General features: G+C 49.5%; 1 protein-coding gene across 11 annotated transcripts in view; it reads right to left on the bottom strand.

The window, feature by feature from the left end:
- LOC119974723 (septin-5-like) overlaps positions 1–16878 on the bottom strand; it is a 239204-nt gene continuing 222326 nt past the window's right edge. For 9 of the 11 annotated variants that reach the window (XM_038813880.1, XM_038813886.1, XM_038813888.1 and 6 more), the window contains 2 exons: positions 4667–4766; positions 1–1479 (listed from right to left, as the gene is read on the bottom strand). In XM_038813880.1, coding sequence (XP_038669808.1) covers positions 1408–1479; positions 4667–4766 — 172 coding nt within the window. In that variant the 3' untranslated portion in view covers positions 1–1407. Of the gene's footprint in view, positions 1480–4666; positions 4767–16307; positions 16760–16878 lie in introns of those variants that run through there. The other 2 variants (XM_038813878.1, XM_038813883.1) reach the window with 1 other exon arrangement.

Below are 16878 nucleotides of genomic sequence, written 5' to 3' on the forward strand. Positions count from 1 at the left end.
CTCTTTTTAATAGCAGTATTTATTCAAATGTTACTGAAGAAGATGAGTTTCATTAGATTGCCATGTGCACTACCAAATTGCACCCATGGAGCTAAAGCTTGTTTCGTGCTTAGCTGAGAAGCTGCCTGCTCCAGACAACCAACTCATTCAGAGAGCCTTTCCCAGCTGTAGATTTAATTTTGGAAGTTCTGTGTCCTTTTGTGTTCTCCTGAAGATGCTGACCCATAATGTAAAACTCCGCAGGTACTGGCTGCTCTCCAATACCAAACCCAAATAAGAATCCCTCACAGGGGTTGGTAGGGCATTTGATAAAGGGTGGGAGCAAGACAGCTGACTCTGACATAACCTTTGCCCTCAGCCAGTGTCCAGGAAGAGATGCTAGGGACCAATGTGAAGGGAAAACCTTGACTCACTTCGCCATTCCCTAGTCTAATGATACCAAGGACCATTGCAGTATCTCTCTCCAGATGGGTCTCTCCCCACTGCAACAGCTGGGTTTATGGATTTAAAAACCTGTTCAGTGACTATTACAGTGTATAATCTACTACATTTCATAGAAACACAAAATATCTTTTCAATAGATGCTTTGAGCGTTTCTTGGCCTCACTCTGAATGGCTTTCTACGGTTCCTAATATTAATAGTCTGCTTTCTAATTTCCAGTGCTTTTCCCATTGTCGGCATGTTTTCAAAATCATTTTCCTGCGGTTTTCTCCATATTCCGGTGTCCTCCCCATTTTTATTTTTAGGGCCTTTTCATTCTCATTAAATCTGCAGTTTTCCTGGTGCTTCAGGTCTTTGAACGAAAAGATGTGAAGATAAAACTCATCTTTACTGGTGTGATGCTACCTCAGGGTTAAGTTGAAATTTGAAAGCAACATGGAGAAAACTTGTGCCGCCAAAATCTGTCAGGGAATCTCTGTCAGGTTCCATCAATGTCACCAAAGCTGACTGGAAAAGTCTTGGCTGGTGTTGTTTACCAGTCCGATCACAACTGGGAAACCCGAGCAATGTGATAGGAGTAGGAGTTTTTAATCCAACAGGATCGATAATAGCTACATAAATCTGAGGGAAATAAAAGAGGGATTAAGTCTAGTCACAGCAAAGCAAATGGGATTCTTAAAATCCTGTCTAAAATAACTCCAATTTATGGGCAACACCCAACATTGATTGCAGTTATGAATTCTAGGTTTGGTTCCTAATATTTTAAGTGCTTTAAATTAGTGGGACTAATACAATGGATGCATTTATTCCCAGTGAAAGGTGAGATGTTGAATTCTGAAGTTGATTCAGTGGGACTGTGCTGCAAGCCCCGGATCTTTGTGACCAGGAACCGTCTCCATGCTCGCAGGCAGGGGAAAAGACTGTAAACATCTCCAATCCCTGAAGAATGCGGTGAGCACCAAGGGTTACAATCCATCAGAATTCTGGCTGTGCATTTGTTGCTGAATCTTCTGCAGCATTTCTTGCATCCGCCGCAACTAGGGCATAAAACAGGCAACAAGTCGGTCAACTATTTCACACAAAAGAAAAGGCCTCCTCTCACCTCCCCTTGAAGGCTGTTACTGAACCTGCTTTTGGACATGGATAGCCCTCTGCTACTTTACCCAAAGGATAATGCAGGGCATTATGGCCGGGTTTGACCCCATTCTGACCCCTGGTGTCCACATGCGTGCACTTTCCAGTCGGGGTCATTTTAACAGAAATCAGTAACAGGACTCTGGGCTGACTCGCGCGACACCCCACTCCACCCCCTCACTTGCTCGCCCTGTGACCGTTTGTAATAACTCACTAATAAAAGAGAAGAAAGGGGACGGCACAGTGGTTAGCGACTCGGCAGCGTGTCTTAGTTGATGCGGAGCATGTCCCAGTCGTAGGTGGGCATTGTCGAGGCACTCAAAGTGTGGCCCAGTCACAGAGGAACATCACTGAGGGCGTTGACATCATGGTGCAGACCATGTGGAGCCGCCAGGGCTGTCAGAGCCAGATGATGCTGAGGCTTCTGGAGCTCACTCCAGCTGCCCCTCCATCCCATGGTGACCCCCAGGGCCATATGAAATGAAATGAAAAATGAAAATCGCTTATTGTCACGAGTAGGCTTCAATGAAGTTACTGTGAAAAGCCCCTAGTCGCCACATTCCGGCGCCTGTTCGGGGAGGCTGGTACGGGAATTGAACCGTGCTGCTGGCCTGCCTTGGTCTGCTTTAAAGGCCAGTGATTTAGCCCAGTATGCTAAACCAACCCCTGGCACCATCCGGGCGGAGGAGGCACCGGAGGCTGATCAGAGCTGACAGAGCCAGATGATGCAGAGGCCTCTGGAGCTCACTCCAGAATGGGGTGACTCCCAGGGCCAAAGGGGCACTGTCCAGGAGGAAGGGGCACCGGAGGCCTACTTCCAGCAGGGAAACGACAGTCTCCAGCTCTCCCGAGTCCCCCTCTCCTGACAATGGCACGTCTTGAGGTCAGTGAGTGGAAAAGGGTATCACAGCGAGGCAAGTGCCACCGGCAAGCCAGCCAAGGCCCTTTGGCCCCAGGCTCTCCAAAGGATTGGATTGGATTTGTTTATTGTCACGTGTACTGAGGTACAGTGAAAAGTATTTTTCTGCGAGCAGCTCAACAGATCATTAAGTACATGAAAAGAAAATAAAAGAAAATACATAATAGGGCAACACATGGTACACAATGTAACTACATAAACACTGGCATCGGGTGAAGCATACAGGGGTGTAGTGTTAAAGAGGTCAGTCCATAAGAGGGTCGTTTAGGAGTCTGGTAACAGTACACATTGGGGGCATCAAAGGCCACAGTGCGAGGAAAGTATGCATCCTGCGTACACACCAAGAATTAGCGGCAGAGTGCGGAGGCTAAGAAGATCGAGGATCACTGAGTGGGCACTATGTGGTGATGGGGAGCACCATTGGTAGTTCGGGACAGCTAAAAGACAGTTAGGGTTTTGATTGTTCACAATTAAAACATGTTACCCCTCTGTCACATTATTCTGCATAGTGGGCCGGTCTGTACTCCCCACCCATTATTGCTCTTTGTTCTCCCCCAGCCCCAGCCCCCTGGGCACAATGGTCCTAGATCTGGGGCCCCGGAGGCATACTGCATGGAGGTGACGGGTGTTAGCTAGCAGCAGAAAGACAAGAGTCAGAATATGGCATACATTGATTAGCACTGTGGTTAGCACTGCTTCTGCATGGCGGTGAGAACCAGGGTTCAATCCTGGCCCCTGATTACTGTCCGTGTGGTGTTTGCACATTCTCTCCATCTCAGCGTGGGTCTCACGTCCACAACCGAAAGATGTGCAGGGTAGGTGGCTATGGCACACTAAATTGTTTCTTAATTGGAATTTTTTTAAAAACAAAAGATCTTGCATTTATATAGCACCTTTCCTCCCTCTGCACGGCCAATTGAAGAGGAAGGTTAGAAGGAAAGGAGCATGTCTAGGTCAATGGAAGGCAGAATGAATTACTTTTCTGGTGATTTGACCACCCCTACTTCTTTCAACTTCTTCAAACTGACTGTTCTTTTCTAACTGGATTCATTTAGAGGCACTTAAAATGCTGAGTCTGTCAGTTAAGGTATGAATAGCCCTACAATGTGTTTGTAATTTTCATGATAAATATGGCTCAGAAAAAGTGGGTAAGTAAAGAAGTGGATAAAGAAATTGATGGGATTGATTCTTGATCACATTGAGCACTATCAAAAGTTAACCTTCAGGACCCAAACCTCAGAACTATGTTGTAAATCAAACTGTACAGAACGTGTCAAACTGCTTGACTGATTATAACCAACTCCTCTGATCTGGAAACCTTATATTCTACACTGAATCTGACCCTGCCAAGGCATTTACTACAAAAATCACACTTCTAAAGAGGCTGGAGGCAGATTTACAACATGCCGGACTGGCAATATGAAAGAGCTCCTCAATATCCATTGTGGAGCAGTCTTGCGCTGCAATGGATGGGTGAAAGTAGCAGTGGTAAGGTTCCCTTGCGGATAAACGCCGAGATGATTATGACTTTTGTTTCATTGTGATGGGCTTCCGGTGAGAAATGGCGATTGACCCAGGTATTTGTCCTGTTACTTAAGTGATCTTGGTCCAAGAAAATAACATGCGGGTGACACGGTGGCACAGTGGTTAGCATTGCTGCCTCCGGCGCTGAGGACCCGGGTTTGAATCCCGGCCCTGGGTCACTGTCTGTGAGGAGTTTGCACATTCTCCCCGTGTCTGCGTGGGTTTCACCCCCCACAACCCAAAGATGTGCAGGTTAGGTGGATTGGCCACGTTAAATTGCCCCTTAATTGGAAAAAATGAATTGGATATTCTAAATTTAAAAAAATAAAAAATAACATGCAATCACACTAGGGTTGATATGCAACTCCGGCACCAAATATGACTGCAACTCCACTCTCGAGCAAGACCCCAACTAAATGTCTTTGTGTCATAGTAGGAGACTCATACTCCTGCTGAAGAATCGGGTAGAGCCAGCAGTCAGTAAGAAGTTACATTGTGTATTTAACCTCCAAATCACTGATATGGATTTAATCCCTGCACTCTTCAAAATACCAAGTACATTTTTAATTTTCCTCAACTTCCTGCAAGTCTTGGGGCAGCCACACACAAAGAAGAAAGGGTTCATTAAATTAGATCATTTTTTTTACCTCCTCATCCTTCTCCCGGATTATTTTTTCCGCCTCGTTATCCGTCACTCCTGATATAATGGGAATCGGGAAATCTGTGCCACTGTCCCTCGTTAGTTTGCTGAAAAAGAAAATTGGCGGGACATTTAAGCAAATGTCCCCTAGGACGTTGCAGATCTTGTATGTTCCAGGAATTGGCAGTGCACAATTGTACAAATTGTCTAAAGACTTCAAGGGCACTTCCACATGGCCATCGAACAATGTCGAGACTACAAGGTTTGAATCCATTCTGGTGAAATCCTCACTTCTCTTTACTTGCCTAATGCACCTTGAAATAATGTTCCCAGTTCACCTATTTTCAGGAATCAAAAATTGGAAGGTCAAACAGCAATTGGAAAATAAGAGTCCCACAATAAGGAGATGGTTTGGGTACATAATAGACATATTTCTACAAGTAGGGACAGGGAGCACATCCAAACCTAGAGCTTTATGGAGACAAAAGGCAGATATTAAAATGAGGCAGAAAAATAATAGCAGGGAAAATGTGAGATTCATAACACAGTTGAGAATCAAGTTGAATATCGTAAGTACAGAGGAGATCAAAAAACCAAAGGGAAGGGCAGCACGGTGGCCTAGTGGTTAGCACAACCGCTTCACGGCGCTGAGGTCCCAGGTTCGATCCCGGCTCTGGGTCACTGTCCGTGTGGAGTTTGCACGTTCTCCCCGTGTCTGCGTGGGTTTCGCCCCCACAACCCAAAAATGTGCAGAGTAGGTGGATTGGCCACGCTAAATTGCCCCTTAATTGGAAAAAATAATTGGGTAATCTAAATTTATAAAAAAAAAAGAAAAAAACCAAAGGGAAATAAAGAGGCAAAGGGACTGTATGAGAATAGATTAACATGTAACATTAAGGGGAGTCCAAAAGTATTTTTTAAACACATGAATAACAAAGACGCAGTCAAAGGAAGGATGGGACCAAAAAGGAGGTCATTTGGAGGTTGAAGCACTAAATGATTACTTTGCTCCAACTTCACTGAGAGGCAGATTGCTGTCAGCATAGATGCAAGGAAAGAGGCAATATTGGATAGGATAAAAATAAAGAAATAAAAATGAATGCATGGCTGCTCTTAAAATGAGACAAGTCACAGGGTTGGATGGTTGCAAATGTTACCCTAATGTTTAAAAAAGGCAAGTAAGATACAGACCAATCTACTTTATGCAAGTGTTGGAACATTTTTAGAAAAAGGGAATCAAGACTAAAATTAATTGACATTAGGAAATGTACAGATTAACAATGAATGTCCGGTATATGAGTATGGGGAGAAGGCGAGCAGGATGTTGGCGCATCAGCTCCGCAGGCGAGATGCGGCTAGGGAAATTGGTGGAGTGACGGATAGGGGTGGGAATGTAGTGCAGAAGGGGACAGAAGTAAATGGGGTCTTTAGGGACTTCTATGAGGAACTGTACCGGTCGGAACCTCCGGTGGGGAGAGGGGGATGGAGAGCTTCATGAACAGGCTATGTTTCCCAAGGGTTCAAGAGGAGCTGGTAGAGGGGCTGGGGGCGCCGATAGAGTTGGAGGGGCTAGTCAGGGGGATTGGACAAATGCAGTCAGGTAAGGCGCCGGGGCCGGACGGGTTCCCGGTGGAATTTTATAAAAAGTATGCGGATCTGGTGGGCCCCCTGTTGGTGCGAGCCTTCAATGAGGCATGGGAGGGGGGGGGGGGGGGGGGGGGGGGGGGGGCTTTGCCCCCGACGATGTCGCGGGCACTGATCTCTCTGATCCTGAAGCGGGATAAGGACCCCTTGCAGTGTGGATAATACAGGCCTATCTCGCTCCTCAATGTTGACGCTAAGTTGCTGGCGAAGATCCTGGCCACCAGGATAGAGGACTGTGTGCCGGGGTGATACACAAGGATCAGACAGGATTTGTCAAGGGACGGCAGCTCAACACGAATGTGCGGAGACTGCTAAATGTTATTATGATGCCGGCAGTGAAGGGGGAGGCGGAGATAGTGGTGGCGCTGGATGCGGAGAAAGCGTTTGATAGAGTTGAGTGGGGGTACCTGTGGGAGGTGCTGGAGCGGTTCGGATTCGGGGAGGGATTCATCAAATGGGTGAGGCTGCTCTACGAGGCTCCGATGGCAAGTGTAGTTACAAATGGAAGGAGATCGGAGTACTTTAGGCTCTACCGTGGGACCAGGCAGGGGTGCCCCCTGTCCCCCTTGCTCTTTGCACTGGGGATTGAACCTTTGGCTATGGCGTTGAGGGAGTCAGGGAGATGGGGGGGTCTGGTGCGGGGTGGGGAGGAACATCGTGTATCGCTGTATGCAGACGACCTGCTGTTGTATGTGGCGGATCCAGAAGGGGGAATGCCGGGGGTGATGGAGCTGTTAGCGGAATTTGAGGGCTTCTCGGGCTATAAGTTAAATTTAGGCAAGAGCGAGGTATTTGTAGTACACCCGGGTGATCAGGAGGAGGGAATTGGGAGACTCCCATTTAAGAGGGCAGTGAAGAGTTTCAGATACCTGGGGGTGCAGGTGGCCAGGAGTTGGGGGACTCTCCATAAGCTTAATTTTACCAGGCTGGTGGAGCAGATGGAGGAGGAATTTAAAAGGTGGGACATGGTGGCGCTATCGTTGGCGGGTAGAGTGCAGTCCGTCAAAATGACGGTTCTCCCGAGGTTCTTGTTCCTTTTTCAGTGTTTGCCCATCTTTATCCCTAGGGCCTTTTTTAGAAGGGTGACTAGCAGCATCATGAGCTTTGTTTGGGCGCATGGGACCCCGAGGGTGAAGAGGGTCTTCTTGGAGCGGGGTAGAGATGGGGGGGGGCTGGCGTTACCCAATCTCTCGGGGTATTATTGGCCGGCCAATGTGTCGATGGTGCGCAAGTGGGTAATGGAGGGGGAGGGGGCAGCATGGAAACGGATGGAGAGGTCGTCCTGTGGAGATACAAGCTTGGGGGCCCTGGTAACGGCGCCGTGGCCGCTCCCTCCTACGAGGTATACCACGAGTCCGGTGGTGGCGGCTACCCTCAAGATTTGGGGGCAGTGGAGGCGACATAGGGGAGAAGTGGGGGGCTCGATGGAGGCTCCGTTAAGGGGGAACCATAGGTTCGACCCGGGGAACATTGATGGGGGATTTCAGGGTTGGCACAGAGCGGGCATCAGACAGTTGAGAGACCTGTTTATTGATGGGAGGTTTGCGAGCCTGGGGGAGTTGGAGGAGAAATTTGGGCTCCCCCGGGAAACATGTTCAGGTATCTGCAGGTAAAGGCATTTGCTAGACGGCAGGTGGAGGGATTCCCTTCGCTTCCCGCGTTGGGGGTGAGCGACAGGGTGCTTTCGGGGGTCTGGGTCGGAGAGGGGAAGATATCTGATATCTACAAGGTTATGCAGGAGGCGGAGGAGGCGTCAGTAGAGGAGCTGAAAGCTAAGTGGGAGGGGGAACTGGGGGAACAGATCGAAGACGGAACATGGGCTGATGCCCTGGAAAGGGTTAATTCTTCCTCCTCGTGTGCGCGGCTTAGCCTCATCCAATTCAAGGTGCTGCACCGGGCCCACATGACTGGGACGAGGATGAGTAGGTTCTTTGGGGGTGAAGACAGCTGTGTCAGGTGCTCGGGGAGTCCAGCGAACCATGCCCATATGTTCTGGGCATGCCCGGCACTGGAGGAGTTCTGGAAGGGGGTGGCGAGGACGGTGTCGAGGGTGGTGGGATCCAGGGTCAAGCCAGGATGGGGATTCGCGATTTTTGGGGTTGGGGTGGAGCCGGGAGTGCAGGAGGCGAAAGAGGCCTGTGTGCTGGCCTTTGCGTCCCTAGTAGCCCGGCGAAGGATCTTGCTACAATGGAAGGATGCGAGGCCCCCAAGCGTGGAGACCTGGATCAATGACATGGCGGGTTTCATTAAGCTAGAGAAGGTCAAATTTGCCCTGAGACGGTCGGTACAAGGGTTCTTTAGGCGGTGGCAACCTTTCCTCGACTTTCTGGCTCAACGATAGGGTACGGTGACAGTAGCAGCAGCAACCCGGGGGGGAGGGGGGGGAAGGGGGAGGGAAAAGGGGGGGGGGGGGCGATGACTATGTTTGTTTATTTAATTTTAATTTATTTTTAAGTTCTTTTGATGTTCATTGGGGTTGGGGGGATGGGGGGATGGGGGGATGTGATACATGCGTCGATACGGTCTGGGGGGTGTTACAGTTATTATGGGTTATTTTGTTGCATTTCATTGTTTGTCGTTATGTTTTATATTTTCTGTAAAAAATTCCAATAAAAATTATTTTAAAAAAAACAATGAATGTCAGCACAGATTTGTTCACGGCAAATCATGCCTGACGAATTGATTAAGTCCTTTGATGAAGTAATGGAGAGGGTTGATAAGAAAGTGAGGATGACATTGTGGATCTGAACTCGCAAAAAGCATTTGACAAAATACCACACAATAATAGATTGTTTGCAAAATTGAAGTCCATGGATATAAACTGGTGAAGGGACAGGAAGCAGGGAGTAAGAAATGGATTTCTCACCTCCAGCAGCCTGGGCAAAAAAATTCTCCTCAACTCTCCTCTAATGCTTCTGCCAATTACTTTAAATCCATGCCTCCTGGTTATTGATCTCTCTGCGAAGGAAAATAGGTCATTCCTGTCCACTCTATCAAGACCCCTCATATTTGTATATCTCAATTAAATTTTTCCTCAGCCTCCTCTGATCCAAAAGGTAATAACCCCAGTCTATCCAACTCTTTACAGCTATAACCTTGTCTTGGAAATATCGTTATAAGTCTCCTCTGTAATCTCTCCAGTGTGATCACCAAGGTTCCTTCGGCAACGTCTTCTAAACCCACGCTGGCACAGGGAGGAAGTGCAAACTCCACACAGACAGTCACTCAAGGCCGCAATTGAACCCGGGTCCCTGGAGCTATGAGGCAGCAGTGCTAACCACTGTGCCACCATGCTGCCCATGAGTGCAGCTCCAACAACACTCAAGAAGCTTGACACCATTAAGGACAAAGCACCCCACTTGATTTGACATCCCTTCCATCACGTTCAACATTCACTCCTTCCACCACCGAAGCACAGCGACAGCTGTATGTACCATCTAAGATGCACTGCAGCAACTAACCAAGGTTCCTTTAACAAACCCGTGATTTCTACTGTCTAGAAAGACGAGGGAGCAGAGGCAAGGAAGCACTGCCACCTGCATGCCCCCCTCCAACACACCATCCTGACTTGGAAATATATTGTCGTTCCCAACTGTTGCTGGACCAAGTCCTGGAACTCCCTCTGTAACAGCACTGTGGGTGTACCTACACCACATGGACTGCAGTGGGCAAGAATACAGCTCACCACCTCCTCTGTTAAGCTCCAATGTTAACTCTTTTAATAAGAACTCGGAAACAAGTCTTGACTTCTTTGACTCCAAGCTTATTGTGTTTAGTAATCACTTCAACAACCAAACAGTGCCACCTGTATCCCCTTTATTGTTTAAATGCAATCTATTAAACAATTAGATCCCCAATCCCATCATAAGTACTGGGGAACATCAGCTCTTCCCTAACATCCTTATCAAAGTAATTTGGGATGGGCAATTAATGCTGGCATAGCCAGCGACACCCACATCCCATGAATGAATACGAAAGCAACAAATAAGAACCGAGAACATTCATAGGGATTGTTGTGTATTATTTTAAGTTCATCCCTGATGCAGATACATTAGGCTGGATTTTCTGCAGTCCCGTGCCAAAATCACTTTGATACAGGGGCGGATAATCGACGTTTATGCCCGAATCAGGCCCCGCTCTGCTCCCATGATTATCTGAGCCCCGGAGAATCGCTCGCGCGCGAATTACGTGGCCCGGCTAGGGGGCCATTGCCAGAGGCCCTGAAAGCGATACTCCGGTCCCGACCGGCTGAATCCCTGACGGCGTGGTTCCAACCACGTCTGGCCGGTCGGGACTCTCGGGCGACGGCTGCGGACTCAGTCCGCGGGTGCCCTGGTGGGGGGCGGGGTGATCTTATGCGTGGCCGGGGTGGCGATCAGGTGGGTCGGATGGAGTGGAGTGGGGCGGATCGGTGAACATTGTTTGTTGGTCCAGGTTCGCTGGCTGAGTCCGCCGTCGTGTTCGGCATGGCCGCTATAGGCAGCCGCTGTGCGCATGCACTGACTCGGAACCAGACGTGTGGAGGCCCGTATCCACAGTTAAAGCTGTGAGAATTACCCTGGATCCCTGCTAGCCCCCTCAAGGTAAGTGAATTGCTCTTTATTTTTTTCAGGAAAGTCTGGCATGAAACGCCGGCATTTTACGTCGGCATGGGGACATAGCCCCATTTTTGGAGAATCCAGCCCATTATTTCCACTGCTAATGTTCAAAGATGAAAATGATTCAGAGTGGTCTGTGGAGTGTCAGAAAGCATTCAAAGTGTAGAAAGTACCAACTAGTGATGCTGTTTTGACCCACCATGATCCAAAAATAGCTTAGGTTTTCATGTGCAATGCCTCACCACAGATGTGATGTTATCTCTCAGACAAGCCTGTAGCATATGCTTCACATGGTTTAACGCATCAGAACAAGATTACTCACAAGTTTAGTAAGAAGATAGTGCTATTAAGTTCCACAACCTCTTGTATGGCAGGAAGTTCATTTTGTTAACTGACTACCAAACAGTTACAATTATTTGGTACAAAGCAGTACCATCCCTAGTGATGTCAGCGCTGTAGAGATGGGCTTTGATGACCACTCAGTCTGATAATAAATATTGAAAGTCAGCAGATCATGCAAATATAGACTTTCTTTCGGGATTTCCCGTAAAGACCAATTCATTTCCAGCCACCAAGTTACCTGTGAATTACTTTGCATGCAGCAAATGATATGCAGTTCTGCCAGTAAAATGAGTGAAGAATCTCACAAGGATGTGGTGCTCAGTAAAGTGCTCAATTGTATAATGAATGGTAGCCTGAAGAGATGGAAAATTGGAGGAATATTTTACACGTAAATGAACTAAATGTAGATTAAGGCATCTCCTGTGGGGTTTAAGAGTAGTTATTCCAGCAAGGTTTAGATAGAGATTGTTAGAGGAACTTCATCAAGATCACGCAGGGAAAGTCTGAATGAAAACAGTAGCAAGAAGTGATTTTTGGTATTCAAAGGTAGGTTTGGGCGGGTTTGGTAGGATGTTTCTCACTGGCTTTTTGGGTAAGATCCATATGGGTATTTGCCCACACTTAGGGCCTGATCTTACAGCAGAAGTGCTAAGTGCGGTACTGAGCGCGACTTGTTGAGTGCTTCCCGACGGCCGACCTGGCGAGGCCGCGATCGGTATCTAATGTCAATTAGGGCCGGAATGACCGCACATGGGCTTCACAGCGGAAATGGCTGTCCCGCCAGCTTTTCAGCTGGACCATGCCAGGCATCTCCCTGCTAACAATGGGGAGCAGCACTCAAACTGACCCTACAGAGCAAACCCCAGACAGCACACAGCCATGACACTACGGAGACCTGTTCCATGTTTCAGAGATGCCACCTTGGCCAGGGTGTTGGATGAGGTGGAGTCGAGATGGGACACACTGTTCCCCCGAGGGGGTCGGAGGATCAGCCACAGGTCCACCACCAGTGCCTTGTGGAAGCCAATAGCAGCGGGCGTCAGTTTAGGTAGCGTCACTAGGAGAACCTCTAAGTCGTAAGAAGCTCAACGACCTCCACTGGGCCGCATGGGTGAGTTGATATCAGCCCGCTGGCACCAATCACGCCTTCCACCTCCCCAGAGTTCCCCCTCCCAATGAGTTGGCACCTAACACCGCAACCCCACCCCCCACCACAATACCGCACCTGTGCCCCAGCTCAAGCTGACACCCACCAGCACAACCCACCCATGCCCAGCAGTGGTGACCACACCTGTCACATGACATAGACTCTTCCTTCCAATGCATCAAGCTGACAATTAGCTGACAATGCTGTCTCTTTGGCCCTGCAGGAGAAGGAAGTTAGCGTATAATGTGAAAGAGCCCAGACGGGTAGAAAAGTGCTGGACATCAGATTCCTCACAAACTATGAGGATGGGGCCCTGGAGGGCGCAGGGATGAAACAGGATAGAGCGGTCACTGACAGCGAGGTTGGGTTGCCCCATAAGTCCCTCCATCCAGATGACTTGTCTCAGGTGAGTTGTTCACGTCAGACAAAATGATTGTTCCCTCTCACTGATCACATGCCCTTTCTTCCGCAGGATCTCCATCAGATGGTGCCGGCCCTTCCAGGGTGCCCCTCCCCTGCCCCCCGCCACCCAAGAAAACACCTTGGAGGAGAGCTCCAAGGATGCCACCATCGATGCGTCACGGCTCTGATCCCCACCATCCACCAGTTCAGAGACACACACCTCGGTGGGCAACATTAGCGGTCAGGCTTCGTGGGCACTATCTGGCAACTACCACACAGCTGGCGATGCACAGCAGGTACAGGCAGGAACATCCCAGGGAGTCAGCAGTTCGAGGTCTGCTCGATCCCGGGACTCAGCTGGGTTCCAGCCAGATGCCGAGCCTCTGAACAAGGTTAGCCCAGGGCTGATACAGATGCTAGGGTGCAGCCGTGAGATTCAGGAGGGGATGTCAGCGACACTGCAGCCAGTCCATAGCCGAATGGAGGCACTCCAGAACGTGCCTTTGCCTCTGAGAGATGTGTCCTAGATGCAGGTGGATGTTGTTAAGGTACTTCAAAGTGAGGCCCAGTCACAGAGGAGTATCACTGAGGGCGTTGACATCATGGTGCAGACAATGTGGAGCCACCAGGGCTGACAGAGCCAGATGATGCAGAGACTTCTGGAGTTCACTCCAGCTTCCCCTGCATCCCATGGTGACCCCCAGGACCATATGGGCACCGAACAGGCGGAGGGGGCACTGGAGGCCGATCAGAGCTGACAGAGCCAGATGACGCAGAGGCCTCTGGAGCTCACTCCAGAATGGGGTGTTCCCTAGGGCCATATGGGCACCGTCCAGGAGGAAGGGGCACCGAAGACTTACCCGGAGCCTTCCAGCAGGGAAATGACAACAGTCTCCAGCTCTCCCGAGTCCTCCACTCCTGACAATGGCACGTCTCGAGGTCAGCGGGTGGAACAGAGTAGCACAGCCGGGGCATGTGCCACCGGCAAGCCAGCCGGCACCCTCTGGCCAGCCGGCACCCTCTGGCCCCAGGCCCTCCAGAGATCACATACACGGGGCATCAAAGGGCACAGGGCGAGGAAAGTATACATCCTGTGTACACACCTAGATTTAGCGGCAGAATGCGGAGGCTAAGAAGATCGAGGTTCACTGAGTGGGCATTATGTGGCGATGGGGAGCACCATTGGTATTTCGGGACAGCTAGGGACAGTTAGGGTTTTGATTGTTGACAATTAAGACACGTTACACCTCTGTCACGTTATTCCGCATAGCCAGCCGGTCTGCATCTCTCACCCACTGTTGCTCTTTACTCTCCCCCAGCCCTTTGTGCAGTGGTCCTGGATTTAGGGCCGCTGAGGCATACCACGTGCCGTTGATGGGTGTGAGCGCGCTAGCAGCAGAAAGACAGGAGTCAGAATATAACATACGTTGAGGTGGCACAGTGGTACAGTTGTTAACACTGCTGCCTCAGGGGGCAGCATGGTGGCCTAGTGGTTAGCACAACCGCCTCACGGCGCTGAGGTCCCAGGTTCGATCCCGGCTCTGGGTCACTGTCCGTGTGGAGTTTGCACGTTCTCCCCGTGTCTGCGTGGGTTTCGCCCCCACAACCCAAAAATGTGCAGAGTAGGTGGATTGGCCATGCTAAATTGCCCCTTAATTGGAAAAAATAATTGGCTAATCTAAATTTAAAAAAAAACACTGCTGCCTCACGGCACCGAGGACCTGGGTTCGATCCTGGCTCTGGGTTACTGTCCGTGTGGAGTTTGCACATTCTCCCCGTGTCTGTGTGGGTTTCACCCCCACAACTCAAAGATGTGCAGGATAGGTGGATTGGACAGGCAAAATTACCCCTTAATTGGAAAAATTGAAAAAAAGATTATGGCATTGAGGAGCATCAGAGTGTACCTCACAGCAGGTTGTCATCACGCCCTGCCTTGTATAATGACCAGCTGACAGTGTCAACACAGGCCCATCACGCTGGAGTGATGTTACACAGACCCTGGGAGGATAGAACAGGATGAGCGGGTGGGAATGGTGAGATGACAGACAAAGCCAGGGAGAAGCGGGCGAGGATGAGGGTCTCCTGGTTGTAGAGGGCACAAGAGACCACCACAAAGTGGGTGTCTCTCTGAAGAGGGGGGGGGGGGGGGGTGTACTGCAGTGGATTTCCAGAGTAATTAAGGCATTGGAATCGCATCTTGAGCAGTCCAAATCACCGCTCAATGACACCACGTTATAGCGGTCTCCGCATTGGTTTCCGGCCTCCAGACTGGCGTCATTAGCCAGCCCGTCATCATGGGCTGGTCTTGAAAGATGCCAAGGATCACCGCGTGTCCCAGGATGTAGCTGTCGTGCACCCTCCTAGGGAAGTGTGCACATATGTGCATACCTGGAGATGGTGGTCACACACGAGTTGAACATTCAGGGAGTGGACCCCATTCTTGTTAATGAAGGGCACTCCCTCTTTGCCCTGGCGTGCATGAGGCAAAACTCGTGCCATCAATTACCTCCTGGACCTGGGGCATCCAGGCAATGGTGGAGAATCCTGTTGCCCGTGCATCTGAATCCAGCTCAAAATTTTTTTTTGTTGCCGTTTTCCAGTTTAACAAAGAAACAGCTCACGTGCATCTGATATTTACAAACAAAGGCCAAACTTTATATAGTCTGATGCCTGAGCATACAGGGCATCCGTGACTTCACTCATGCACTTGTGGGCTGTAGGTTGACACACAAATCCCCGCAAGAGCCCTGGAATGAACCTGAAGCATAAAAGCTCAGGGCTGCGGTGGCTTTCACGGCTACTGGGAGCGGGTATCCTCCTCCTCAATGTGGTGCCAAGTCCGCAAGGACATGGCACAGGTACCGCACCATCCCCTTGTTGAGGCGGAACCTCCTGTGGCACATGCTGTCCAACATCTCCTCAAATGACCAACGACACCTGCGCACCTTGGGTCATTACTGACCTCCCTCTCTGGGTCCCTCCCCGGCCTGATGGGTGGCCGAGTCCTCAGGGTGTGGGGTGGACCTCTGAACATGGTCTTCCACCTCGAGCCTACGTCAACACTACCTTTTCCAGCATCTGGCCACCTGCACTATCACCAGCACCCATAGAGCAGCTGGTGCGGAATCTACAATACCATCCATAATGTGATATTGGTAAAGAATTGGAGAGGGTGAGAGACAGGTGATAAGTTATGGCTTCCACCCCGGGATCATTTTCCTTGAATCCCCCAGGCCTCCTACACTCTTAAATTCCCTGCCTTCTCTCAGGGTGCCATCCAATGAGCCAGTTGAGCTGGGGCCCCTGGACCACTGTTCCCGGTTGGGAACATTACTGGGTCGGGCTTCGGTTCCCTGCCCGATCCTCACACAGTCACCCTCTGGTCGCAGAGAGGCCTCTCGCCAGATTTAACAGTCTTGTTGTGTCACCGAGTCGAGCGCGACGAGGCAGTTCGATCGTGCCCCCGATGTGTCTCAGAATGAGAAATAATCATTCCACGGTTAAACACAAGAAAACTGTGGGAACGGATACATTTGGATTTATTTGAGGGAGTATTTTGTTCTGGTCAATAACAATAACAAGTGGAGAAACGTTGAGTTTATGTCTAATACCACAAATGCCAAAACTATTGAGATTCTGCAAACTTGGTGAGAATGTAAGATTTCCAGAGGTGTTGGTGTCCGATAATGGCACACAGTTTGTCAGCGGAGTTTGAAATATTTCAGACACACTCTAATATCACCATATCACCCAGCATTGATGGTGCTGCAGAAAGAGGTGTACAGTTTGTGAAGAGTTCTTTGCGGAACTATTTCCCAGGTGAAAGGCCAGGCAGTAATTTCCATGTTTCTCTTCGACATAGGCCAGGCATTTTCCAGTTCTCGGACAGAATAACGGCACCAGTCCACAACAGGTTGCTCACCTTGTGTTAGTGTTTAAATACGTCCCTCGGACAAGGTTTAGGATGCTTAAGCGTGACGTCAATAGCAAAGCAAGGGAAAAAAAAAGACAAAGTGAAGATGAGTCAGGATACATCAGACATGAAACAGAGTTCAGTACTGTTCAGAAGGTCATGGTGGAAATCCA

The sequence above is a fragment of the Scyliorhinus canicula genome, chromosome 12 (assembly GCF_902713615.1).
Source record: "Scyliorhinus canicula chromosome 12, sScyCan1.1, whole genome shotgun sequence".
Classification (NCBI taxonomy): domain Eukaryota; kingdom Metazoa; phylum Chordata; class Chondrichthyes; order Carcharhiniformes; family Scyliorhinidae; genus Scyliorhinus; species Scyliorhinus canicula.